Raw genomic sequence first — 26,138 nt, 5'->3', positions numbered from 1 at the left:
CATGCCGGTAGCTGTGGGAGCGTTGTGTTACTTGTAGTAATACATGTGTGGGACTGGAGAGTGCAGACATGGGAACTGAGAGGAAACTAAGACCACTTTATCAAACACTTAGAAATCGGAAATCAGACAATGCTGACATTAATTTGTATGAATTTTTACATAGTTCTGAGGCTTTTTTTTACCCCACTATACATAAAAACTACACAGAAAAACGTTCATTAGAAATTCAAAGTATTTTATTCGTAGTTTTATATTTTTTTTAATATATAAGCACATTCATGCACATCCGCAAACACGCACCCATTCAAAGAGCAAAACCTTAATTATCTGAAGCATAATCTGTCATAAGTCAAGTTTAATGTTTTTAGAAAATAAACCTTACATGAAACGAGCACATTACTAGAGGCTGGGGCATTTGTTTCACAAAATAACACAGAGGATGAAGGGTTCACATAATGCTGTAATGTAATTACATCAGCGAAACCCTATCCTAGTCAGAAGAGATGTCAGGTTGACATTAATTAAAGTTTTATAAGAATCGCCAGTCACATATTGTTGAACACTTAAGAACCACAAAATAGATTTCTATGAACGTTCTTTGATCAATAGCATTGAATTTATTAAGTTTTACATACGGTAAACCTTCAACAATAAGGTTTTCCAGATCACCATGTTGAAAACACTACAAAAATAGATAAGCCCATCTTTATCGTTGCCAAGTATTTTTTTGTTGTGAGGAGAGATTCGTTTTAAATAAATGCTTAATCTCTTCAACAAAAAAAAAAAACACAACAAAAAAACCCCCTCATTACAGGCTGAGCAACCTTATCATTTACACAAAGCACGCTTGCAACTTATAGACCAAGGCAATCCATAGGAACAATAAAAATACTGTACTTACAAAAGGTTACAACACATGGTCACACTAAGATTTAAAAACACTATGGCTGAAAAGAACGGTCGAAACCTTTTTTTTTTAAATGTCTTAAAGAATTGTTTAAGGTAGGCCCTAAACAACACAATATTATATTTTAGCTTTGAATGGACCAGATGATACTTAAATGTAACTGAATAGACAAATGAAGTGTTCATTTTCCCTCTGAGTATCTTAGGCAGATTAAGTCAACAGATGTTTTCAAATAGATACTTTAATTATAAAAGACACTCACACATCATGTCTATGACTACAAAACAGGATATGAAAAAAAAAAAAACCCTACACAAACACACAAAGGAATGCTTTATTCACAAGTATTGTGCCTAAATATGCATCAAAAGTTCAACCACGGCCTGAAACAGCCATATAATTAGAGTGCTGAAGGTAATTCCACTCAAGACTCATGTTACTTCTGCATAACTGATCGAGAAACCTAGATCTTGATATTCAGTGACTGATAACATACTCTTGCAGGTACGACTGAGTAAGGCTGCGGAGTTCCTCTAAAGCGTAGTCCTCTGGCATGGGTAGACGTCCAATGTGTGGAGCAAGCTGGCAAAGAGGGATGCGTCTGGGATCCGGGGTGCCTTCACCACCCTGCTGGAGACTCAAAACCACTCGGAGGATGTTAGCCACACGCTTGGCCATCTCTATAAGGCAAGAAGTTATTGTGAGGATTCATAACGTTCATCAATCCAATAAGGTTTTAACCCTTGTGCATCAATTAAAAAAAGTTACACATAGGTAAAAAAAAAGGACAAAAATGTCCAAGTCAAAAAACTGTCATAAAAATGTGACGCTTTGGAGCACTTAAGGTTGGTTTCATTTTAAAGAAGACCCTTTGCAGATTATTGCTGAAGTAAAATAATAATAATAAGCAAATCCAAAAAAAGTTATATAGTTATAAGTTTATGAAAATTATTTATAAAAAATATTTTATATAAAATATATATTTTATAAATCAGGTTGAACTCAAAACTACAATAAAATCAAAGCCATAAATCTAAATAGGTTGTGTTCCAAATTTGAGGATGATATCTCAAAAAAATGAGCTTTCGGTAAGTTTGTTTGGGCGTAGTAACATATTTTCCCCATTGGGTGCCAGCAAAACCCCACTGGAGCTCACAGTGATTGGATTTGAATTTGCAGTTTTTCTCTCTCAGTATTACAAACACACACACACATATTTTTTTTTATAACACACATACTAACCACACTCTGACATCCATACCAACACACCCACACAAATATTGTTGCATAATTTATCCAGTTGGCTCTATAGTATGCCGAACCAGTAAACAGGAATAAAGCGATATTTGTTTTATAGGCCAAACTTAAAAACATGGCACCATCTGATAAGAAAAAAAAAAATAGTAAAAACTAAAATTTTGAAGCCTTGCCATCAGAATGAAAGCCTCTAACAAAGATTGCATAATTTTAGTTAACTGAACCGGCGATTAAAAATGCCAGTTTTAATGGGTTTCAATGGGGACATTTTTGTCCAAAAGGTATTTTTGTACCTAATGCAAAAAATATTTTTTTAAGAAAATGACGGTCAAATAGTAAAATTCCAATAAAAATACACACCTGTGCCAAGTTTTTTTTTGCAGTTAGCTTTAACACAGGCAAAGTGATCAAAAAAACAAAACTGAAAAGGACAAAAATGTCCATAAGGATGCACAAAGGTTAAATTGATTTTCTAGCCAAAAATTAGTAAAGAAAACCATTTAAAACTAGCTTTTCAGCAACATTATTTCCGTATAAACTAAAACAGAGGAAATGAATTTCAGACCTGATTGGGCAAGTCTGTCTTTAGCTTTGGAGCAGGGGAGGAGCTCTATCCTCTCACAGAGAGACTTGACCTCTGTATGCAGGCGCTCCAGCGCATAACCTGGGCTTTCAGCCTATAGATAGATCATCACATTAAACCTTTATTCAACTGAAGCAACGTACTTCCCTGAAGCAGCAGCAGGTTACCTGTTGGATGTCCTGCAGTGTCTGGATGACATGGATGTAATCAAGGTAGACCCGTCCAGACGTGTCCCAGCTCTGAATCTGAACACTGCGCTCTGGCACTGCCAACCCCTCCAGGAATTCCAGCAGGTACTTATGATTATCATTAATTATGCAGTCTAAGGACAAAAAAGACGAGAAGACGGCATTAGGCCGGTTTGAAGGACAGGACTATATTTAACTTTTACAGAAAGCTCTATGCAGTAAATATGTTAATGGAGTCACACTGGGCCATAAATTTTCTCCCGACGAACTGGCTGGCGCCTTGCATGGCTGACACCGCCTTCGGGTGTATGAATGAGAGAATGTGAGGCAAATGTAAAGCGCTTTGGTGGCCATTAGGTCTATGAAAGCGCTATATAAATGCAGTCCATTTACCATTTAAATTCCAAAACATCTAGTCTAATATATAAATGTAATGAGCTGGGCAGCTTTTACATCCAAATGGTATTTTAAACTAAACAACCCAAACCACATATTTAACTAGAAACTGTTTAAATCGTCCAGTTTCAGACTTACTCAAATTATGGGTTAGTAGCTCCTTCCATATTTTATTTTATTTCTTTCTAAGGGATACTCCACTTTTTTTTGGAAATAGACTCATTTTACAACTCCCCCAGAGTTAAACTGTTGAGTTTTACCTTTCTTTAAACCCATTCAGCTGATCTCCGGTTCTGGCAGTAGCACTTTTAGCATAGCTTAGCATACATCATTGAAGTGCACTAGACCATTAGCTTTTCTCAGAAAAAAATTAAAAGTTTGTGTATTCATTGCGCCTGCTGCACTCATGGTACGGCAGTGAAGTTTCCTGATTATTACGCAGGAATGAGAGTATAGTTCCTAGTCATATCAGCCTGGAAAATCGCAATTTTTTATTTTCCGTCTGTCTTACCGCACGATGTAACTACAGAAGAGTTCAGTTTTAAATAGGAAAAATATCGAAACATTTTGGTAATTTTTTGGGGAGAAATGCTAATGGTCTAGTGCACTTCAATAATGTATGCTAAGCTATGCTAAAAGTGCTAATGCCAGAACCGGAGATCGACTGAATGGATTCAAAAAAAGGTAAAACTCAACAGTTTAACTCTGGGGGAGTTGTAAAATGAGCATATTTCCCAAAAAAGTGGAGTATCCCTTTAAAGGAATGCTCAAAGTGGGGGGAAATAAATGCAGGGACTCCCGATCAAACAAATAAAAAGTGCAATTAATACCAAAATGTTGCTGCTAATATAATCATGTGTTGGTCTAGTGTATTTTCGTTTACTGTTGTGAATTGGAAAATCAATAATCGCTAATCGAGAATTGACTGTAATCGAATCGGGACTTCAATCATCGCAATCGAATCGGGAAATCAGACTAGATTAACCACCCCTATAATAGCTCGTGTGTGTTTTTGGCTTATTCTAACCTGAGGCCAGGTGCTGGATGACCAGCCGATGGCAGTGATTCCAGTGGCCGGCCTTGTAGAGGTGCAAGGCTTCACGATGTTTATCTCCCTCTCTGCAGGCACGGATGGCCTTGGCCTGATGGATCCACTTGATGGGGATCAGCAACTTTTCCGTAAGAAATTGCTCCTTCTCCATTGACTCTTCTGTCTCCTCAAGGGGGCAGTGTAAGTTGAGCATCTCCCGCACTGCACTCTCTCTACGTCTGCACACAATTACATCAAATAGGAATCATCTCATCCGACTTCGGTACCGAAAAACTAAGCGCTCCCGGGCAGATTCTTAAACACCTCTGATTGGGTGTTGTGTTAACACATTCAACATGTATGTCTGTGATTGGCTATAATAATCAACACTACAAAAACATGTAGTAAATTGATGTCTTTGACGGTCTTCACCAAGCGCTTAGATACGCACAGGAGCGTTTGAAAGCAGGCGTTTAAGAATCTGTTCAACCGTGCTCGAAATGCTAGAGCGAAATGCTGGTAGTAGGGCTGGGTAATAAATATCGATTTCTCGATATTAAACGATTCTCATTTTTACGAACCGATATCGATTCTTAAATCTCAAGAATCGATTAGTCATCCTGTTTCATTTGAATGAATGGAACATTGTATCGCGGCTGTATAGTAATCTTCTTATTACAAAAATAAATAAGTGTAATTTAAGTGTTTGTATAGCTACAAAACAGTTAATTATTACCTTCATATTAGGCTAATGAGATCTATAGGCTACAACTAGACTCCCATAGTTTACAGCATTAGTTAAGAGATTTGATTTCCTTAAGAAAATGTACCATTTATTGTAACTGATATCCAAAATAAATCAATATTGAATCGAAATCGAATTGTGAAATTTGTGTCAATACCCAGCCCAAGCTGGTAGTGTCACATTTTTAAAAATTCAGTACCAACTTGGTACCGAAGTCGCTACATTTGACGTAAAGTCACTCAACTCATCCTAATATAAAAACCATCACAAACTAAACGAGTACTCCGAATAGAGCCGTCGTTTACCCAGAGTCAGGTATGTGCAGCAGCACGAAGATAGCCATCTCCCAAAATCCCGCACTCTCCAGCTGGGCGGCATAGCTGGTGTGCAGCAAGGCCTGGCATGAGGTGGACAGGTGATTGTAGTTAAGAGCCTGCAGCACGTTCCACAGGTGCCAGCACAGCCGGTAATCCAGATGATCAGCAGTTACGGTGCTGGGATCAAGGAGCTGTTGTAGGCTGTAATGCCTTATGAGGGGGGGAGAGCAAAATCAGCCTACGGACATCACCAACAAAGACAAAACGGGAATCAAAGAGGACGTGATTACGAACCTGTCACTGTACAGTTTAAGTAGGTGGAAGCAGATGTCATACAGTGGCTTTTTGGATTCAGTCTCTTCCATCTCTTCATCCAAACCCAACAACTCCAGTTCATCTACATAGGGAGGTAAAGGAGGGCAAGCATACCTTTTCACTTCCTCTGAACCCTGAAAAGCATACAAATACAGCATTTATTCACATACTCTTAAAGGTTTAGTTCACCCAAGGGGAAAAAAATGCCATCATCTACTCACCCTCATGTCGTTCCAAACCCATAAGACTTTGCTCATCTTTGAAACACAAATGAAGATCTTTTCAATGAAATCAGAGATTTCTGTTCTGCCATTTACAGTACATGCAACTACCACTCTGTTCCCTCAAAAAGTTCATAAAAAGATCGTAAAACGAATCCATATATAATCAAGTGGTTTAGTCCAAATTTCCTGAATGGACATGATCGCTTTATATTATGATGAACAGATTGATTTAAGGCTTTCATTCACATAAACACAAGCGAACATGCTTGAGCTTCCGTTTACCACAACTGATGTTCGAGTTGATCAATGTTTTTATGTGAATAAAAGCCTAAATTAAATCTGCTAAACCCCTCAATTAGTTTTACGACCTCTTTATGAATTTTTTGAAGCATCAAGTTGGTAGTTATGTACTATCAATGGAGGGACAAAAAGCTCTCAGATTGCAAAAAACTAAATTTATGTTTCAAAGAACGAGTCTTATGGGTTTGGAATGACATGGTGAGTCATTGACAGAATTACATTTTTTGTAATTAGTGGAAATAAATACATTTCTTCAAAAACACTTACTGACATTAAACAAAAAAAAGGGATTTTAATGTTCAACTTGTTCAAAAGTTTGGGGTTCAGTAAGATTAAAAAATAAAAAAATGTATTCAGAATGAATCAAAAATCATACAAAAAAAACTTATCTGGTAAGATGACATGCATACATTATGAAGGAAACAAGTTAATGAGTTAAAAACCAGTTAAAATTGCAACTTGGTAACATGGCTAAAGTTAAGAATAAATGTTTCTTGAGCACCAAAGCAGCATATTAAGATATTTAGACAACAAATAAATAAAAAACCTTTTAAAATTGTAATAACATTTCACAATATTACTGTATTTGTCATCAAATAAATACAGCCTTGGTGAGCAGAAGAGAAATATTTCAGGTACCTGAAACGCAAACTCGTATTTGGCGAGAGCATCCGCTACAGAGGCAGTGGGAGGCAGCATGTACCAGAGATGAACAGCAACACACCGCTTCCAGTCCAGCTCGGAGCACACGTTTATAACACTGTCAGTCGACTGCCACACCTTTATTAAAATAAATGACTTTACTTTTTTGCACTATATCATATATTGCAATAGAAACACTGGAATGTTTACCAGATGACTTAAATATTAGCTAGAGCATTTGATGAATCACACTAAGCTACATCATGATATCGATTATATAAACCATATCCACCTTATTTTTCAACGCAGAAGTAAGACCATTTCTGAGAAAGTGTGAGACTTCAGATACATTAGCCACTATAGGTAAATAACTACAAGAATAAAGTGCGGTAAAGGGTAAAAAAGTGTCACTGGACACTTTATTTGGTACACCTGTTCAACTGAATGGGAAAGAAATGTGATTTTTGGTTGTTGGTGTGTGACGGGCAGGTCTGGGTATTTCAGAAACAGCTGATCTACTGGGATTCTGATACACAACCAGAAAATGAGAAAATTCCCAGTGAGTGGCAGTTCTGTGGCCGAAAATGCCTTGTTGATGCCAGAAGTCAGAGGAGAATGGCCAGACTGATTCAAGCTGATAGAAAGGCAACAGTAACTCAAATAAGCACTCGTTACAACTGAGGTCTGCAGATGAGCATCTCTGAACACACAACATGTTAAACCTTGAAACTGCATGATGCGTTGTCAATGTGGACCAAAATCTCTGAGGAATGTTTCCAGGACCTGGTTGAATATATGCCACAAAGACTTAAGGCAGTTCCAAAGGCAAAAGGTGGACCAACCTGGTGTACCTAATAAAGTGGCTGCTGTAACATTGTAAAAAACAACAACTGGAAGCCTCACACATTACATGTACAAACTGCTGCGATTTTGTACTACTGTAAATTTACAAACCGCTGTACTGTATAAACATTTACTTACTGGTTTGCCTGCAAGCAAAGCAATGATTCGCAGCCTCTCCTCTTCTATGAAGGAGTCTGTCTGCATCCTGTTCCAGTCGGTGAGCTGCAGAGCCAGTAGATCTCTACAAAACTGAGAGCCCACAGCCTGAGACAACATCAGTGAAAGGCGATGGTCCCCTATAAAGACACACAGCCTTTGTTAGAACCACTAATGACTGCATTGACTGCATTCAGAAAAAAATAGTGTACTCACCACTCTTCTGGGACAGTTTGCAGGCCTTGCTTATGCAGTGACCGGTAAGGTAACTGAAAACAGCCTCAACGTGGTTGCGCTGAAGAGCCCGGCCCACCTCCTCCTCTATACACCCGGCTGCAGTTACAGAGAGCCAGTGCGAGAAGCTCCTCCGCCTCTCGAGCTGCTGCTGGTAGTCCGAGTAGTGCTCAGTCTCCACATCTCGGTCGCCAAGACGACCCCACAGGGCGGCACACAAAGTCCAGATTTGCTGCCAATGGGCCAGGCCAGCTAATGATGAAGATCAAAATTATCAGCATCATTACTGCAGTCTTTCAGAGTCACACGATTCTTCAAAGATCATTCTAATATTAAAAACATTTCTTATTATCAATGTTGGAAACAGTTGTGCCACTTAATAAATTGGTGGAAACCCAATTTTTTTTCAGGACCCTTTGTCGAATATAAAGAATAGAAACAGAACTATATGAAATTGAAATCTTTTAAAACACTAAATGATTTGTCACTTTTGATCAATAAAAACACTTACTGAGCCCATACACACTACCGGTCAAAAGTTTTAGATCGGGCATGGCAATGTTTTTCTTCAAAAATGTTGGATTATATAAAGATTTCTTATTATATATATATATATATATATATATATATATATATATATATATATATATATATATAAATTTTTTTATGTTATGTTCTCTGTCATACTGTACATTTCTTGATGTGTCTGTTGTTCCCCCTTCCCTGTCTTTTATTTTTTTGTAGATGTTTGTTTTATCTTTGTTTCTAAAGACAATAAAGAGTTGATCACAAAAAAAAAAAGTTTTAGATCGGTAAGACTTTTTATGTTTTTAAAAGAGGTCTCTTCTGCTCACCAAGGCTGCAATTATTTGATAAAAAAAAAACAGTAATATTGTGAAATGTTATTACAATTTAAAACAGCGGTTTTCTATGTATAGTGTAATATATAGTGACGTGTAATTTATTCCTGTGATCAAAGCTGAATTTACAGCATCAATACTCCAGTCTTCAGTGTCACATGATCCTACAGAAATTATTATAATATGATGCTCAAGAAACATTTATGATTATTATCCATGTTGAAAACCGTTTTTTACATTTTTATTTTAATAGAAAGTTCAAAAGAACAGAATTGATCTGAAATGGAAAGCTTTTGTAACATTAATCACTACCATTCAAAAGTTTGGGGTCAGTAAGAATTAATTTTTTATTTTTGAAAATACTTTTATTCATCAAGGATGAGTTAAACTGATCAAAAGTTACAGTAAAGACATTTATAATGTTAGAAGAGATTATATTTTAAATAAATGCTGTTCTTTTGAACTTTCTATTCATCGTAGAATTTTTTGGGGAAAAAAAGGTACACGACTGTTTAACATTGAAAATAATAATTGATGTTTTTTGAGCATAAAATCAGCATATTAGAATGATTTCTGAAGGATCATGTGACTGAAAACTGATGTGTAATCAGCAACAGTAATGATGTTGAAAATTCAGCTTTCAAATTACATTTTAAAATATATTAAAATAGAAAACAGTCATTTTAAATTGTCATAATATTTCACAATATTACTGTTTATTTATTTTTTTTCATCAAATAAAGCAGCCTTGGTGAGCAGAAGAGAATTCATTTAAAAACATAAATCTTACTGATCTAAAACTTTTGACTGGATGGATATATATATATATATATATATATATATATATATACACACATACACAAGACAATACAATATTAAATAAAATTCATACCATCCCCTCCACCTGTCTCTTTGTTGACCTCCACAATCCATTCTGCATAACCATGCAGAGCGTCCACTCCTCTCGCTGGCTGAATGAAAGGACAGGAGTCCTCGGTGTTGATCGTGCTGTGCTTTAGACTGATCTCCAGAGGCCTGTGGTAAAGAGCAAGGCTCTCGGCCGACTGCTTGTGCTCCAGGCCGACCACCTGCTCCATACGCACCTTATACAGACTTTCAGTGATCCTGGTGTGATGCAAATATGGAAAAAATTATTATAAGATACGTTTTATTTGCGAAAACTATGAAGAAGTTAAACTTACTGTTTGCTCTTGGTTGGTTTGGGTAAGAAGCCAAAACTCATGCTCTCTGCTGCCTGATCCTTCATTGTTTCTGTGACACTAAGTTGATCTCCACAGTGCACCAGTGTCCAGTTGGGACCCCAGCCCACTCTGAAAGACCGGCCTCTGAACAGAGCCGCGTCCATCAGTAAACGGCCTTTCCCTAGTGTTACCGAGGCCTCCAGAGGAACTGGCCCACCTAGCCTACGTGCCCCGACGGTCCGAAGCGTAGGTTCTGGAGGAGGGGCCGGCAACAGGAAGGATGGACCCAATGATGGCCATGGGGCTTCAGACACCATTGACTTGCTAAGCTTCTGAGGTATTCCACCAAAAGGAGCCTCTGGGAACTGGGGAAAAAGCCCTCCACCTGAGGTGAACTTTGTTTGTAACAGGGCTCCGACTGCAATGGAAAAGCCGTAATATAAGACATGCACTACGCACAAGTACAGTACCACAGCTGCCAACTTTTGAGTTTAGCTTGGAGTGAGACTTCTCCAACGGATTTGGAGATGACATTCTCCAATTTGGGTGGGGGGAGGGTAACCACATGCTCCCTGCAAACGCAAGGTCTCTCGCTCGCTTTCCCTCTCTGCCGTGCCCTATTCAATCACGAGTGGCTCAACGGGTAGATATATAGACTCATCTTGCAGGCATTTGACTGACCGGGTTGACATTTCAGCATGAGAAATCAGGGGTGTGGCGTGTGAGCAAATGCGGGTGTCTCACGGCCAACGCGTGAGAATTGGCAGCTCGGAAGTACATGAGAAAATACTTTTTCTTTGTTTTTAAAAGAAGCGCTCACCAATTGTGCATTTTTCTGTATAAAATTAACACAGTAAAAACTAATATAGTGAATTTACAACCTTGCCATCACAGGAATATTGTTTTCAAAGGGAAAGTTATTTGTCATGCTGAAAAGTATCATGATTTCTACAAAAATATAAAGGAATACAACCGTTTTCAACATTGATATGAACCATTATTAAAGGGATACTCCACTTTTTTTGTAAATAGGCTCATTTTACCACTCCCCCAGAGATAAACAGTTGGGTTTTACCATTTTCGAATGTATTCAGCCGATTTTTGATATTTAGAAGAATATCAGTATACAGACACTTTCTGGTTTAATTGACTTCTATAGTATATTTTTTCCTACTATGGAAGTCAATGAGACCAGAAACAGTCTGGTTACTAATTTTCTTCTAAATATCAGAAAATTGAGGAGTACCAATAATACGAGATTATAATTGAGCACCAAATTAGAATGATTTCTGATGAATCATTTGAACCAAAAGGATGGGTATAATGGTTGCTAAAAATTCAGCCTTACCATCACAATAATAAATTTCAATTCAAATAAATGCAGCATTGGCGAGCATAAGAGATTTCATTTAAACACATTATTAATTTTTATTTCAGGATTCTTTGATGAATAGAAAGTTCAAAAGAACAGAATTGATCTGAAATGGAAAGCTTTTGTAACATTAAACACTAACATTCAAAAGTTTGGGGTCAGTAAGAATTTATTTTTGAAAATACTTTTATTCATCAATGATGAGTTAAATTGATCAGAAGTTACAGTAAAGACATTTATAATGATAGAAAAGATTATATTTTAAATAAATGCTGTTCTTTTGAACTTTCTATTCATCATAGAATTTTTTGGGGAAAAATGGTACACGACTGTTTTCAACATTGAAAATAATAATTTATGTTTTTTGAGCATAAAATCAGCCTATTAGAATGATTTCTGAAGGATTATGTGACAATAAAAATTGATGTGTAATCAGCAACAGTAATGATGTTAAAAATTCAGCTTACAAATTACATTTTAAAATATATTAAAATAGAAAACCATCATTTTAAATTGTCATAATATTTCACAGTATTACTGTATCTTTTTTTTATAAAAAAATTTCACAATAATATTCGCAATAATAAATTTAACTTTTAAAATATAATTTTTTTAATCAAATAAATGCAGCATTGGCGAGCATAAGAGATTTCATTTAAACACATTATTAACTCTGAATTATTCCAAAACCTTTGACCGGTAATGTATGTAAACTGCATTTAATGAATAAGTGGCATACTTGATGGCCGACCAGGTCCAGAAAGCAAAACTTTGGGGGAAGCCACATCCATTATGAGCTTTGAAGAACCATGCTCTTGAAACAAGTCGCATTCATCGTCCTCTGCAAAGAGACAGGCCTTCATAATCTGCGTGGAACACAAATCATCAAATCAACGTTACTAAAATATCAGAACGCGACGCATTTACAATCAACGACTCAATTACGTGCACGCTACCTGTAAGGTATGAGGGTTGATGCCCATTGAGGAAGCGATCTGGCTGGATGAGGACACGGGCTCATGCTCGACAGGAGTCTCAGATCTCAGCTTGTTCTCCTCCAAAGACGTTCTCTCTCCATCCTCCTCACCCAAAACACTGTCCGCGGGGTGCTCTTGGGTAATGTCGGCCATGTCACTGTCCAACTCCGACACGCGGCTGAGCAGCTCAAGTACTCCAGTACTCTACACATACACACACAAAGAGATCAATCAAGTCTTTGTTCTTGATCCGAGTGCAGAGTACAGTTCTGCATCATCATTAAACTAATTTTTACCAAATGCTTTGGCAGGCATCGAGGATCTAGTTGCTGCCAAATCAAAACATTGCATTATGTACCCATTAAATGTCCTGACACAAACATTGTCATCTTTATTGAACTTTTATTTGTCAATGAAATACATGACAAAATCAAACATCCACACACTTTCTATCATCATACATTTTATGTTTCACTGCTATACTTCAAAATAAAACATTCTGAAAGCCCACAGGCTCATATCTGTAGAATATCTCAGATCAGACACACTTGCATGTAATGTTACTCAAATAACCTGCTAATGCTAATACATCTGGTCAAGCAAATTCTTTGCCTGTGTTCTACAAATATACTTTATATTTCGGCAATGATAAAAGAAACCAAGCATAATTAAATACACTAATAATGACGATGATCTTATTCCACTTTAAACATTCAGAATCACCCTTTTTTATTGTGTTGGATAGTAAAAGTTTCATTTACACAAAAGTGTAACAAATAATATTCTTTTGTCTAGTCTTTACACTCAAAGCACCTTTTAATTTCAACTGCTCAGGGGAACAGTCAGCTTTACAAACTATAAATATTATATAAAAGGCAACTCCCTTTGTAAACTTAAAATATAAAATATGTGCACAGCATTTCAAAAACTTCCGATCTCTTTGCACATCACAGCTGAAAAGCATTTGAACCTCTAAAAGCCCGCTGCTAGTGTAGATCTGGACTGTGGGGGGGCACAGCAGGTATGAGTGAACTTGAGTGGCCCCCGGAGACCAATGTGTGTCAGACTCAGTCTACCTGAGCCTGTGGCGCCATCTGCTGCTGGTTCAGTGGAAGCTGTGCGATCCCAAGGGGGCCCCCGGTCTTCAGCTTCTTCAGGTCCAGCTTGGTCGGGGGGGCTTCCTCTTCTTCATCAGAGTCCTGCAGGCCGTACTTTGAGAAGTGGGCCACCTGTAAAAGGAGATTTCAGTAACATACTCACAATATCTTAATCATGACAACAGATAACTCCAAGTCAGAAAAGAGGAGCACGTGGTGTAGGCGCTCATACCTCAAAGACCCAGGATCCAGTTTCGGGTCGGTACTCCAAGAAGCGTGCGCCTTGTTTGCGCGAGGCTGCCTCGAGTCGGCCCTCGTAGTTCATCTCATTCAGCCTCTCTACACTCTTGATCTGACAGCACGTTGTCTTGTCATTGGGCCACACACCATCTAGAGTCACTTCAGCACGTCTGCATGCAACACAAAACAATGTTATTTTGAACTAATAAGGAGAAGTGGTGTTTCTAAGTGGTTGAGGAGGATGCAAAACCCATCCAGAGTCAAAAAAAAATGTGATTTATATCTTTTTATTTTATTCAATATATTCCTATATTGTAATAGTCACATTGACTCCCCAAAATATTGCAGAAAAAGATATCAATTTTAACATTTAGTTGGCTTTAAAAATAACAACTTTTAATTTAAAGGGATACTCCACCCAAAAATGAAAATTCTGTCATCATTTACTTGGAGTATCCCTTTAAGAGAACTTAAAACTATGTTCACATAAACCAACTGTAATAAATGTCACATTTAGCTGTGCCTTTAATATATCAGGGCTCAACCCCAAGGTTTTTGGGGGTTGAGCCAACTGGCACACACAGATTTAGATTTTTGCCAGCCCTGCTAAAATGCACAACAAAAAGTGTTTTAGTTGTTAACAATGCTTTAAGGTTACTGTGGTACCTACAGAAACTGAATAATCAAACACTGCATAAATTTAATATAGATTGGTCCATATTTAAGCTACAAAAGTTATTCAGTCAACATTCAGTCATTAACATCAATAACAGGCAGCAACAGGTTTATTATGCTGCTGTCACTTTAAGACATGAAATGGATCCGACACCTATTTTTTTAGACATCTCTATACACTCTTTTTATTCATTCTCTTTACGTTCTTCTTGAAAGAGAACCTCAACACGGTACAGGCACAATCTTTGGGTCTTAAGCACACCAATACAGATTTGAGCTCTTTTTTGTTTCTTATCGTGCATTAATCGTTTAATAGCATTTGAATGAAAGATAGTGTAATCATATACTGTACAGCATCCAAAGGACAACAGAAAAAAAAGATGATTCGTTAAATATATTCAATATTTGTAATGTGTTAAACTGAGAAAAACAATACATTGCAAATTTAATATGTTAATTTTAACAGCCCTAAAGTAATTGACTTGTTGGCTTGTATAAAAAACATTTTTTTTTTAAAATCTAATTGGCATGAATACACTGTTTCTATGAATACTGAGAACCTGTAAAATGGGCTACGTTACGCTTTTACTTTGAAACATGCAGCGCAAATACTGATTTAATGAAATCATAGCCTTTTGAAGTTTAATAATCACAGTAGGCTGTATCTTGATTTCTGTTTAGGACCAATTAAATAGATCGGCATTTGTTTGACCATTTAAGATTTTTTATGACCTTAGATTTAAAAAAAAAAAAAAAAAAAAATTAATTTCAAGGAATTGCTTGGAGCCCTTGAAGTCACACACATGCAGCACTCTTCAAAACACATTTACAGTTTGAATATCTATTTTAAGAAGTGTAAATGGATGGAGAAGCATAGTTTACTGTAAAGCTACATCTTAGTTTGTACTTATTTTGGCAAAAGCAGCATGAAGGTTAACATCAACTCTCGTGTATTGGAAATTTTAAAATCACAAATGCAAGTGAAACACCTGCCAACTTGAATCCCGAGATTACCTGTTTAGTCCCTCTCCAACAGGAGGCTTGTCTTTGTCATCAGGGTACACGATTATCTCCTTACGCCGGAAGTACACAATCTCATCCAGGTTCATGTTGGTAAGATTCACCTCACCAGGGAAGAAAACGGACCCATAGCCTGTAAAACCACCACAACAAAACATTAAGTCACGCTCCACTGGTGGGCTACTAGGAATCGCATTTGTTCTTTTGCATGATGACGCTTCAAGCAATGGTTTTACCCTTTCTGCCAACAGTGAAGTTCTCCAAAATACACTCCCCGTTTTCATTCAACATCTTTCCCAGCTCTTCCATGGATGGGATGGTGTAGTAGCCTACACGGCAAAGAACTATCCCTGAAAGAGGTCAGAATAAGATAGATTAGAATAAGATTTCTAACACATCAAACACATTGTATATTTTAACCCTCTAGGCGCCACGGTCGAGTTTACTCGACAAGATGAGTCCCTGAATAAAACGGCCGATTTTGTCAAATTGGGTGTCAAATTTCGATCCACATCCCCTCCACTGGATGGCAGACATGTCACACTTCATCCCTAACACAAAAAAACATCATGTTTCTATACAAAATGTTCGCGTTACAGCGCATTGAATCAGTGTAATCAAAAGCGTGTGAGTGAGCCATTTCATCAGAGCCTCTCCGCGATCGCGGCGAAAGTATTGTGGTGGAGACTTTGTTTATTATCACTGGGTATGTTAGACGAGGTCGAAGTATTCATAGTACAGATAGGGGGTAACGTGAAGGAGTCGCAATAGTATGTATTCTTGGCGCTGGCCGCGATCGCGCTGCTCGTATCATCACTTATGATCTGCGCTTTGCCCTAACGAGTGACCTTTTGAACTAAACAGGTCTTGTCTACTTGTGTTTGTGTGTCATATGAATAATATAAGCCCCATACATGGAATCAGAGTGCCTACTGTATGTAGTAAATGGAAAATCTCCACAGCAAAAAAGGCCAACCACTACATGCATACGGTTTGTTTTACCATTTATTAGTAATGATTTACACAGTTTGTTTATTACTTACTATATACCTGAGCATTCAGTATCGTGCAATATAGCATACAGAAGGTGATGGACATTTTGGGGGGAAAGAAGTGCCGCATTTTATCATTTAAACATGCGACTTTTCATGAAAATTATATAATCCAAGATTTCTGCCACCATATGATGTCATAATATGCAAATTAGATGGGGGAAAATTAAATCCCTACATAAACTTTGGGTTAGTGTTGTCACGGTACCAAAATTTCAGTATTCTGTACCAATACCAGTTAAAATTCACGGTTCTCGGTACCAATTTCGGTACCAAAGCTTAGTTTAAATGTACATATATTTAAGTGTTTATCACGGTTACAAGTATGGAAACTGTACATTTGTATTATAAACACTTTAGAAAAAGATTAGATAAAATGACCTAAAATAAACAATAGTATACACTAACACATTTTTAAAGTTGTTTGTAAAGTTTTAATCCATGATTTATTTAATGCACAATGAATTAAGTGAACAAACATGAACAATCAGGTGTTTGTAATAAATAACATTTTCAAACATTAATTAATGTTGTAAAAATATATTGTTCACTCAATGTGTTGATAACTAAGTAATGTTGATGAATGGTATCTTTGTAGCATTACCATAAAACATGTTTTTTTTGACTTGATTGTCCTTTTATTTAATCTAAAACTGCATTCATATTTAATTATAAAAAGGCTTTTTAAACCTGCTGAGTTATAAAGGCAAGAATACGCCTAGAACTGGCACTGACATTAAATGACAATACTAATACCAGTAGTACTCTGGTGTCGGGTGGATACTACTGTGCTCATGTACTCGTAAAACTACCCCGAAAGCACTTTAGAGGCCGTTCACAAGTCGCGCGTGTTTTTTAATTATATTTTTGCGCGTGCTTATTCTTTCCAAAGCGCTTGCTCTCACGCAGCGTCTGTCGTTGCTATGCAACGGAAACGAGTTTTTATTATGAGCGCGCTTGAAACGCGCCTATATTTGAAATTGCGAATTTGCATATAATCGGCCTCTTATGGCAACGTGACATTAGCCTAATCCAAAATATTTCCATATGTGGCTCTTTCCTCCTTTCGTTTCAACAAGTGGATTCAGAGAGAGAGAGCCATATCAGCGTTAAAGAGGACGCAACTGTGCACGTTTCAGACATCGCGTCTAGAACAGAACTGGATTAACCTGGTACTCGGTACCTAGAAAAGCTGGTACCGTAACATTTTTTTTTTTTAGTACCGACTTGGTACCGAAGTACCGAGTTTTTTGACAACACTACTTTGGGTCATCCTTAATATTTCTCTAATTTACAGAAAGTATCTATCTTGTTTCACTTTTAAGATATATTCTTTAGAAATTAAGATGTTTTTGGAACGCCTAAAGGGTTAAGGAACATCAACGGAGACAAGCGTACCAGCTGGGTGAGGAGGTTTCTGAGCCTCCAGCTCCTCATCTCTTTCCTCCTGAATGGAATCCTCAGCCAGAGAGATCTCCTCACTGCTGGCCTCCAAGCCATTGCGATGACTGGCAGTTCCCCGCATGTTGAACTCCGAGATGGTGTCCTGTAGCAAGGGGCTTGGCTGGCCGTGTGGAATGGGTTTGGTGATCGGGTTGGTGTAGAACTTGGAAACCTCTAGATCATCCTCCCTACTTCTCTCCATAGTGCCTTCTCTAGTCTCGCCATCATCCATACTCAGACTGAAAAGTGTGACAGGAAAACGTTCAATATGTGGTCAGTTAATGACTGCAAAATATTACTTCACATCAAAACGGTTGAGAACTAGTGACCACATACCTGAGTCCATTCTGTGGGTACTCTGAAGGGGAAGCTAAATCATCAACCTCTCTGTTCACAGAGTTGTTGTACAGACTGCTGTTATTCAGGTTCTTCAACACAAGCTTCTTTATACTCTTCCTAAAATGCAGACAGGACCACTTTAATTAGTGCACTGCATCTTGTGACCTAAATGCAGCTTTAGTCACGACATCAGGCTCTTACCTAGGCATGAAGGCTCCGTTGTTAAGAGAGGGTTCATCATCATCAAGCCCATCGAAGAGCTGAGATTTGGAGGAGCCAGAGGAGGAAAGAGCTTTGGGACGCACACGGGTGGCAGGACGAGGGGTCAGTTTGTATTGAGTGGGGGTAGTCAGGGCTTTCTGGGCAGCTGGATTTGTGGGCTTGAGACGCTAGTGAAAGAGAAGATATATTAGCAATGGTTAAAAACCAGTGGTCTCTGATGTTTTATTCAATTGGTGAGTGGCTCAATAAAATTAGGGCTGCATGATTAATCGAAAGAAAACTAAAATTGCGAGTGAGCATTCTTTTCCCATGGTTCACAGTAAATGCTGCTCCACACAAACTCCATCTCTACATATGCTTTGAGTTTGGCTCGCTTTAACATGCAATTGACCCTTCGCAGGGAGTTTGATTGACAGGCGATCTGACCAATCAATCTGCCATCTGCCATTTTTGTGCGACAAAGCAGTGAGGAGAGTTAGTAGATTAACACTGGAGGATTTGAACTTGAAAAACGGAGTGCAATGACACCTTTCCGTGGTTAAAACAACATTGCTTCATGTTTATTTGACGCTATACAATTAACTAGAAGGAAGAGATGATCGGTTCACGAGCAGCTTTAACTGAGGCTCTACAGCGATCTGTCAGACACATTAAAGAGCCACAAAATAGTATTTATTGTTTAAATTTATTTTTAAAAATAGTGGAGACTTTGTTTCATATCAAAAGCAACCTGGTCTGTCCTGTCTGTCAGCGTCCTCTTTGCTCCGTGATGCGTTTTGGCGTGATAACATGGTGTGGCGTGAGAGCGGCATGGCTTGTCAGACAAAGTAACAGTAACTAAAGGGGGCGGGTCTTTGCGAACGGTCAATTGGGAATGCAACATGCGCCAACCATCTTCCCAAACTTGTAATGAGAAGTGCTTATCAACAAAAGATAAGTTAAGGGCTGCCTGTTGATGTTTAGTCAAAACATGTATTTAAAAGACATCCATAAATATAGCAATGTCATTTAAGTTAGAAATCAAAATATAACTATATTCTTTCATAAACAATATTTGTCAGTATTTTTTATTTTAATTTAGCAATAAGAAAAAATTAATGTTTTTAATTTTTAGGCATATTGATGTATAAATCACAAATTCTGGACAAAGTGTGCAGCCCTACAAAAAACAATATCAAATGGATTTATTTCTTTTTTAAATCACACCTTCAAATCAAAATCACAATTAGACTATTTTAACAAAATTTTCCAGCCCTACAAAAAAAAGACATGCAAGGACCATCTAAACTGTAAAACTCAAACCTCTTCCTTCTTTTTGGGGTCCGACAGTGGGTTTCTGAAGAGGGGTGAGTCTCCAAAAGGAGAGTAGGCCAATGCATTGATCTGCTGCTGGAGGACGGCCTGCTGAGCGGCTGCTGCACTCGGGTCAGTCAGAGCTGTGAACAAAACCAGTTATTTATTTTACAGAACCTCACCTATCATTACTTAACCTATCAACATGACTTAAACCAGTTTTGAGAATGAAATCATTTATGAAGCATTTGCACTGACCCACAGGCTGTTGAGTAGCGCCAAAATTCAGAGTGTTGGCTCCGGTGTTGAAGCCTCCAGTCCCGAAGGTGCCCATTGACCCCAAGGTGGAGCCCAGCTTGTTCTGGTTGTTCCCAAACAATGACGTCTGGCCAGTCCCTACAGCTGAAAATACAGATAAATACTCACTCATGGTAACAAATGACATTTAAAGAAAAGGAAAAAAATAGCACCCTAAAACATACCTCCTCCGAAACCAGTTCCCAATCCTGTTCCCAGTCCTGTTGCAGCAGTTTTGTTCCCAAAAAGACCCCCACCAGCACCAGTCGCACCGAATCCTTCAAAAAAAAAAATAGCATTTTAATTTCTAGATCAAATCTAGGAGTGAACAGGTTGTGAAAGTGATGGGCATCATTTCAACCAGAGATGACGAAGTTGTTTGATGTTAACGCTGAAATCAAATTTTATTATTAAGACTCACCAAAGGTTGAGGTGTTCGTGTTTGCCCCTAGAGTGAGTGTAGGCTTATTTGCAAACAGACCGGTGCCTGTGCCAAAGGAGGGTGTGCTAGTGGTGGTGGTGCCAAATCCTGCAGGCTTATTACCAAAAAGATTCTGTGAAATAAAAAACACAAGTTAGCCATTATGAAAAAACGCAAAAGAATCTGACAAACAAACAAAAACAGCCAAGTTGAAGCCTCTCCAGAAATCACCTGTGTACCCACATTTCCAAATCCGGTGTTAGTTTGACCAAAGATTCCTGTGCCAAAGCCTGCGGCAGTACTCGTGTTAGTGTTTCCAAAAAGTCCTCCGGCCTGAGAGGCAGCCGTGTTGCCAAACAGCCCCTGCTTAGAAATGAAACCAACACAGAATTAACCTGATTTTAGACTAATAAGATGAGTGACGACTGCAGATATTTAGTCCGTCTGCTGGCACTCACCATGGTGCTGGTGTTGGGCTGGCCCATTGTATTGGTGTTGCCGAAGGAGAAAGTGTTGTTTTGGGTGGTGGTGGCTGATCCAAATGGTTTGAAGAGACTGGAAGCTTGCTGCTGTTGCTGCTGCTGCTGTTGTTGCTGCTGTTGATGCTGCTGCGGCTGACCAAACAAACTTCCTGTGGTTGTCCCAAATGCCCCGGTGCCTGGAGTGCAAGAAGTTAACACACATTCAAACAACAAAAAAAACCTCAACCAAACCAATTCTTAAGGTACCACCACTTACTCGTGCCGAATGAAGTCTTGTTCTGGCCGAAGTTGAAGCCAGTGTTTGGAGCGGAGGAGCCAAAGAGTCCAGTGCCGGTACTGGGAGTAGCTGCGGCTGTCGGTCCAAAGAGACCACCTGTACCAGCTGCCATAGGGTTGGAAGGACCCTTCCTACCAGCCTGGTAATCCTCAAACCTCAATTCCTAAGGTATAAGAAAGGTATAGATATTTTATCATGCTCCGAATCCTCAAAACTCTAGACAACAGGTTTGTTACACATTGTTGTGTTTTCCACAGACAATTTCTTTTCAAAGCACCAGACAAATTTCTCGCCACTTATTTAAACTACGACAAAGAGAGAACCCATCCTACCTCTAAGGATTTGTTCTCATATTCCTTCATTGCAGTGATGCACTGGTGTTTGGTGTTAATGCTGGTTGTCACACCACCTTTTACCATTGTGTCACTACCAGTTGGTGGCTGTAAAAAAACCAAAACAAAATAAAAAAAATAAAAAAAACAAGAGATTTTGGTAAAAATAACCTTGTATATATATATATAAAATAAAAAAAACAGGTAGTTTAAAAGTGCATCCATGAGAAAAAACAAAATAAATATAAAAAGAGTAATCATGTCTAAACGAACATTGAATTTGATTGTTGTGCCAGGGGGTGCAGCAGTGAAACTTGATGCCCCAAACAAAGAGCCTGACGTTCCTCCAAATGGGTTGGATGCTGTGTTGGTTGTCCCGAACAATCCACCGCTACTGGTGCTGGTACCAAAAGCTGCAAAGCAATTCAAACAGTTATTTAGAGTGTTGTTTCCAAGCTAATCTTTTAATAAAAAAAAAAAATCATCTTCTACACAGATATTCAGCAGGAAACTTACTGCCAAACGAGGCTGGTTTGTTGGCACCGAAGGCATTATTCTGCTGGGAAAACAGTCCTGCACTTCCGGTGTTGGTGTTTCCAAAAAGGCTGTTTGACGTGCCACTAGGAGCACCAAACCCGAAGCCACTACTGGTGGAGGAGGTGACGGGCTGACTGAAAGTGCTTGAGCCAAAGAGACCACCTTGAGGACAAACACAAAGATTTCAAGACAAATGACACTCTCTCATAAGTCTGCTGTGAGTCAAGTTGTGACTCGCTGAGAAAATTCACTTCTGAGATGACTCACTCAACAGCAAACATTATTTTGTTCCATTACAGCTCAAGTCACCATTCATATTTAGCAAAAGACTAACATTTAAAGTATAGTATTCTCGTCGTCTTAAAAAGTGTTTAAATCAGAGGGAACTGGTTTTGTAACACCACTGCGTGCGTTCATGCATCCACACCAAATAAATCAACGCATAAATCTTAGATAAGTTTCAAATACAAGCGTATCCATCAATAAAAAGCTATTTATATTTAAAAATAAATAAATAAATCACTGCATCAACTCAATTAAATCTTAAAGTGATTAATTCTTTGAGTATTTAAAGATTCTGCATTACCTGGCTTGTTCTGGGTGGCCCCGAACAGTCCTCCTCCTGTGGTGTTTGCCGCCCCAAACGCTGAAGATCCAAAGCCTCCTGTTGCTCCAAAGCCAGCATCTGATGACAAAAGTGGCAAAAATAAAAATATCGTACTTTGTCTCTGTACCGTTATTATTGATTTCTCGTAACATGATATAATTCAGCACACATATTAACTTACTTTGTTGCCCAAATGTAGAAGAAGTCCCAAATCCTCCTGTCCCTCCCCCAAAGGGAGCACCAAAAGATTTGTTGAACATCTTGCACTGCTATAGAGCCTGCATATGTCTACCAAAAAGAGAAGTGCTTTCAGGTCTAGAATAGCAAAACACACTTCAGCTGGTTTACATTTACATCAATCCATTCAAAATAGCAAAATGGTTATAATATGCGTCACAACATTCTTTTGTTTACTACAATGCTGAGTGTAGCAATAAATATTTCTGACAGGTGTATCTGCTATGGATAACTGCTGGGAATGATTGCCTGATTGTCTTATAAAAACTTAAGAAGTGACTAACGCATGAAGTATGAAGGAAATTTTTACTTAATTTCCCATTTAGGCTGTTTTTGTTGAAAAAAATAATGTTACATATCAATTATGATACATTGGGCTTTTTAAATAATGTTTATTTGTATGTCTCTCAATCATTATTATTGCATTGATATATGTTTTGCTATACAAACAACAACGGCAAATTCCATATTTTTCATGTCTTCATATTTACTACATATTCTCACTATTTGACACTATATAAGCAGGCCTGATGTATCAAATATGACACAAAACATAAAACAATATACTTTTTAATATAAACTGTTCTATTTTTAAAGTTTTTTTAAAAGTTATTAGTCTCCCAACTTATTCTATATATATATATATATATATATATATATATATATATATAGGGCTGTCAAATGATTAATCGCATCCAAAGTTTGTGTTTACATAATATGTGCACTGTGTAAAATTATTATATATGTACAAAATCACACACATGCTTGTATAGATTTTAGAAATATTTTCATGTATATAGATATACAATTTATATTATATATAAATATTAATGTTTTATATATAAATAATATTTTTTAATTTAGCAGCATTTGTATATATTTTTCTACAAATCAACCACAAAGACTAACTGGACATGGCAAGTATTTAAATGAATACTGCCTTTGCATAATTCACATTTACATACTGTGGAAACATCCATACAGAAACAATTGAGCTTTCATGAGAAATGTGAACGCACAAACATACATTTCAAAACAGGTACACATATGTGTTCTGAAAAGACAGTTGACATGTTTTTATTTTCAATTCAAGACAACAAATAGCGACCATAGCATGTCAAAATTCAAAATGTGGCATTAATTGGTAACAAGGGATCCGAAAATTATATCGTAATATTTTAAATGTGTTTATGACTTTTTGTTTAACAATTTCTGACAAGACAAAAATCAAATTCCACTTTAAACATCTTAAACATTAGGGATACATTTATGTTTATGTATATAAAATGCTGACAGCAATATAAATAAATTAACAATGTATTATTCAAGACCTTTGTTTACATTGTTTTCATAATACACCATAAACTCCAATAGTATTTAATATTTAGTAGATTAACTAATTTGTTAATTTCGTTCACGTGAGATTTAACGCCTCACAGCAAAGTTGGGCGCCAGAAATGTAATGTGCAAGTGAATTTACGGCCTGTGAGAATTGTTATTAGATTTCCTTTATTGTTTTAAGATTGCCATATGACTGCACCTCGACAACACACACATTACATAAATATTTTGGTTGTGCCGGATTAAACCTGACCGAACCAGTCTGTACAAACAAGTGCGGACTAACGCAGCTAGGAAAAAGAAAGGTAGCCGTCATGTGCTAACATGAAAGTTTTTATTTTAAATACATTTATTTAAAGCGTCAACGAGTTGCTATCAATCGATTTAATATATAATATCTGTCAAAAATCTTCCGATTTATTTAATCCCCCATACAGATACACAAATGCCAAACGTAAAGTTTCTACTTTCAAATTCACATGGCTCGCTAGAAATGCTAACTTGCTAGCAATCGGGTTTGAAACGCAATTGATCTAACAAGCGGATATGATCAGTCTTACCGTTTATTATCCGGTGATTCCTTAACCAAACGTCCAATAAAGAGTTTCTCGCTCGAAAGGCTGGGTATTTGTGGCAAACGTGAATCCGGTGTTGTCAGTTTAGGACATCAACTTGCTGACTTTCTGTTTCTGCTCAGTGTTGATGGAGGGAAACAACGTAGCTAGCTAACAGATAGCAATCGGCGTCATATTTAGACCTCATACGTCATCACGCATCACGTGTTCATTCTTCGTCTTCTTCTTCTTTGAGCTTTTTGGCGGTTCGCATTCTTAAAAAGAGCATTACCGCCATCTACTGTAGGAATAGATCAACGACTCGTGCTTTCAATGTTGCTGCTTGTTCAGCTCCTCCATTTACAGCCAAAGTCCATCATCTTCCAAAGGATACTGATACTAATAATACTAATAGCCTATCTATATTCTAAAGATCAAATTTGTTCTACCTAAAAACTTTATTATTAACCTACTCCCCTCTACTGAGTTAAAAACATCTTTAACGTTAATTGTTGATTATCTTTCGTCTCAAATTCTTCAAACATTTTACTTCTTTCCTCAGAATATTTATTACACTTAATAAGTACATGCTCCACTGTTTCTCTGATTCCACACCATTCACATAATCCTGTAGGATGTTTTCCTTCCAATTATTTGCATTGTTGAATTAACCCTTGTGCTGCATTAGATTTTTAACACCGTTGAGTGCATTAAGGACCAAAAATGGCCACATATTAAACATTGCCTAAAATATTATATATTATTATTATTTTCCACTTTTACCAAGTTAAATCTTTTAACCAGCATCAGTCCTCATCATAACTACCAAAAATGTATTCAATTTCAGGATTTTAACCCTTTAATTACCAGTTTTGTTTGCGAAACCATCGATTTGTATAAGAGGAAAAAACACAAAAATTCAATTATTTTCAATAAACTAAATGCAAAGAGAAAACTTTAGATTTGGATTATCACAGTCCCACTTTGCAAAAAATCCCACTTAGCGCGTTAGAGACCAAAAATGGCCACCTATTAAACATTGCCTATTGCCTAAAATAAGGTGCATTTCCACCCATAGGGAATAAATATGTAGTGACGTCATCTGGTGGAATACACTATATAAT

General features: G+C 37.5%; 1 protein-coding gene across 4 annotated transcripts; it reads right to left on the bottom strand.

Annotated features, from left to right (window-relative positions):
* Window positions 1-218: 218 nt before the first annotated feature.
* Window positions 219-25,207, bottom strand: nup98 (nucleoporin 98 and 96 precursor). 4 transcript variants are annotated; one of them, XM_039693671.2, is made up of 33 exons: window positions 25,021-25,207; window positions 23,064-23,170; window positions 22,862-22,960; window positions 22,255-22,437; window positions 22,012-22,151; window positions 21,739-21,846; window positions 21,386-21,569; window positions 21,106-21,305; window positions 20,879-21,013; window positions 20,648-20,780; window positions 20,412-20,504; window positions 20,188-20,331; window positions 19,939-20,072; window positions 18,616-18,803; window positions 18,412-18,531; window positions 18,031-18,314; window positions 15,817-15,930; window positions 15,575-15,713; window positions 13,878-14,055; window positions 13,625-13,777; window positions 12,528-12,752; window positions 12,311-12,437; window positions 10,200-10,617; window positions 9,890-10,122; window positions 8,120-8,389; window positions 7,886-8,043; window positions 6,902-7,042; window positions 5,718-5,872; window positions 5,412-5,633; window positions 4,359-4,600; window positions 2,915-3,069; window positions 2,730-2,841; window positions 219-1,587 (listed from the first exon to the last, which is right to left on the bottom strand). In XM_039693671.2, exons 2-33 carry the CDS (start codon window positions 23,140-23,142, stop codon window positions 1,385-1,387), a joined length of 5,469 nt encoding a protein of 1,822 aa, XP_039549605.2. In that variant the 5' UTR covers window positions 23,143-23,170; window positions 25,021-25,207; the 3' UTR covers window positions 219-1,384. The 4 variants fall into 4 exon arrangements, with proteins under 4 accessions (XP_039549605.2, XP_039549607.2, XP_039549606.2 ...); XM_039693673.2 differs by having other exon boundaries at window positions 20,891-21,013; XM_039693672.2 differs by having other exon boundaries at window positions 20,879-21,010.
* Window positions 25,208-26,138: the final 931 nt, after the last annotated feature.

Source organism: Pimephales promelas, chromosome 19 (genome assembly GCF_988280905.1).
Source record: "Pimephales promelas chromosome 19, fPimPro1.hap1.1, whole genome shotgun sequence".
NCBI classification, from domain to species: Eukaryota; Metazoa; Chordata; class Actinopteri; order Cypriniformes; family Leuciscidae; genus Pimephales; species Pimephales promelas.
This window is presented reverse-complemented; position numbering and strand designations above follow the sequence as displayed.

Coding starts and splice junctions, on each gene's coding strand:
- nup98 (XM_039693671.2), bottom strand. CDS start 23,142: ATGTTCAACAAATCTTTTGGTGCTCCCTTTGGGGGAGGGACAGGAGGA. Junction 21,014..21,105: donor AGCCCAACACCAGCACCATG/GTGAGTGCCAGC, acceptor TTCATTTCTAAG/CAGGGGCTGTTTGGCAACAC. Junction 2,842..2,914: donor CACTGCAGGACATCCAACAG/GTAACCTGCTGC, acceptor ATCTATCTATAG/GCTGAAAGCCCAGGTTATGC.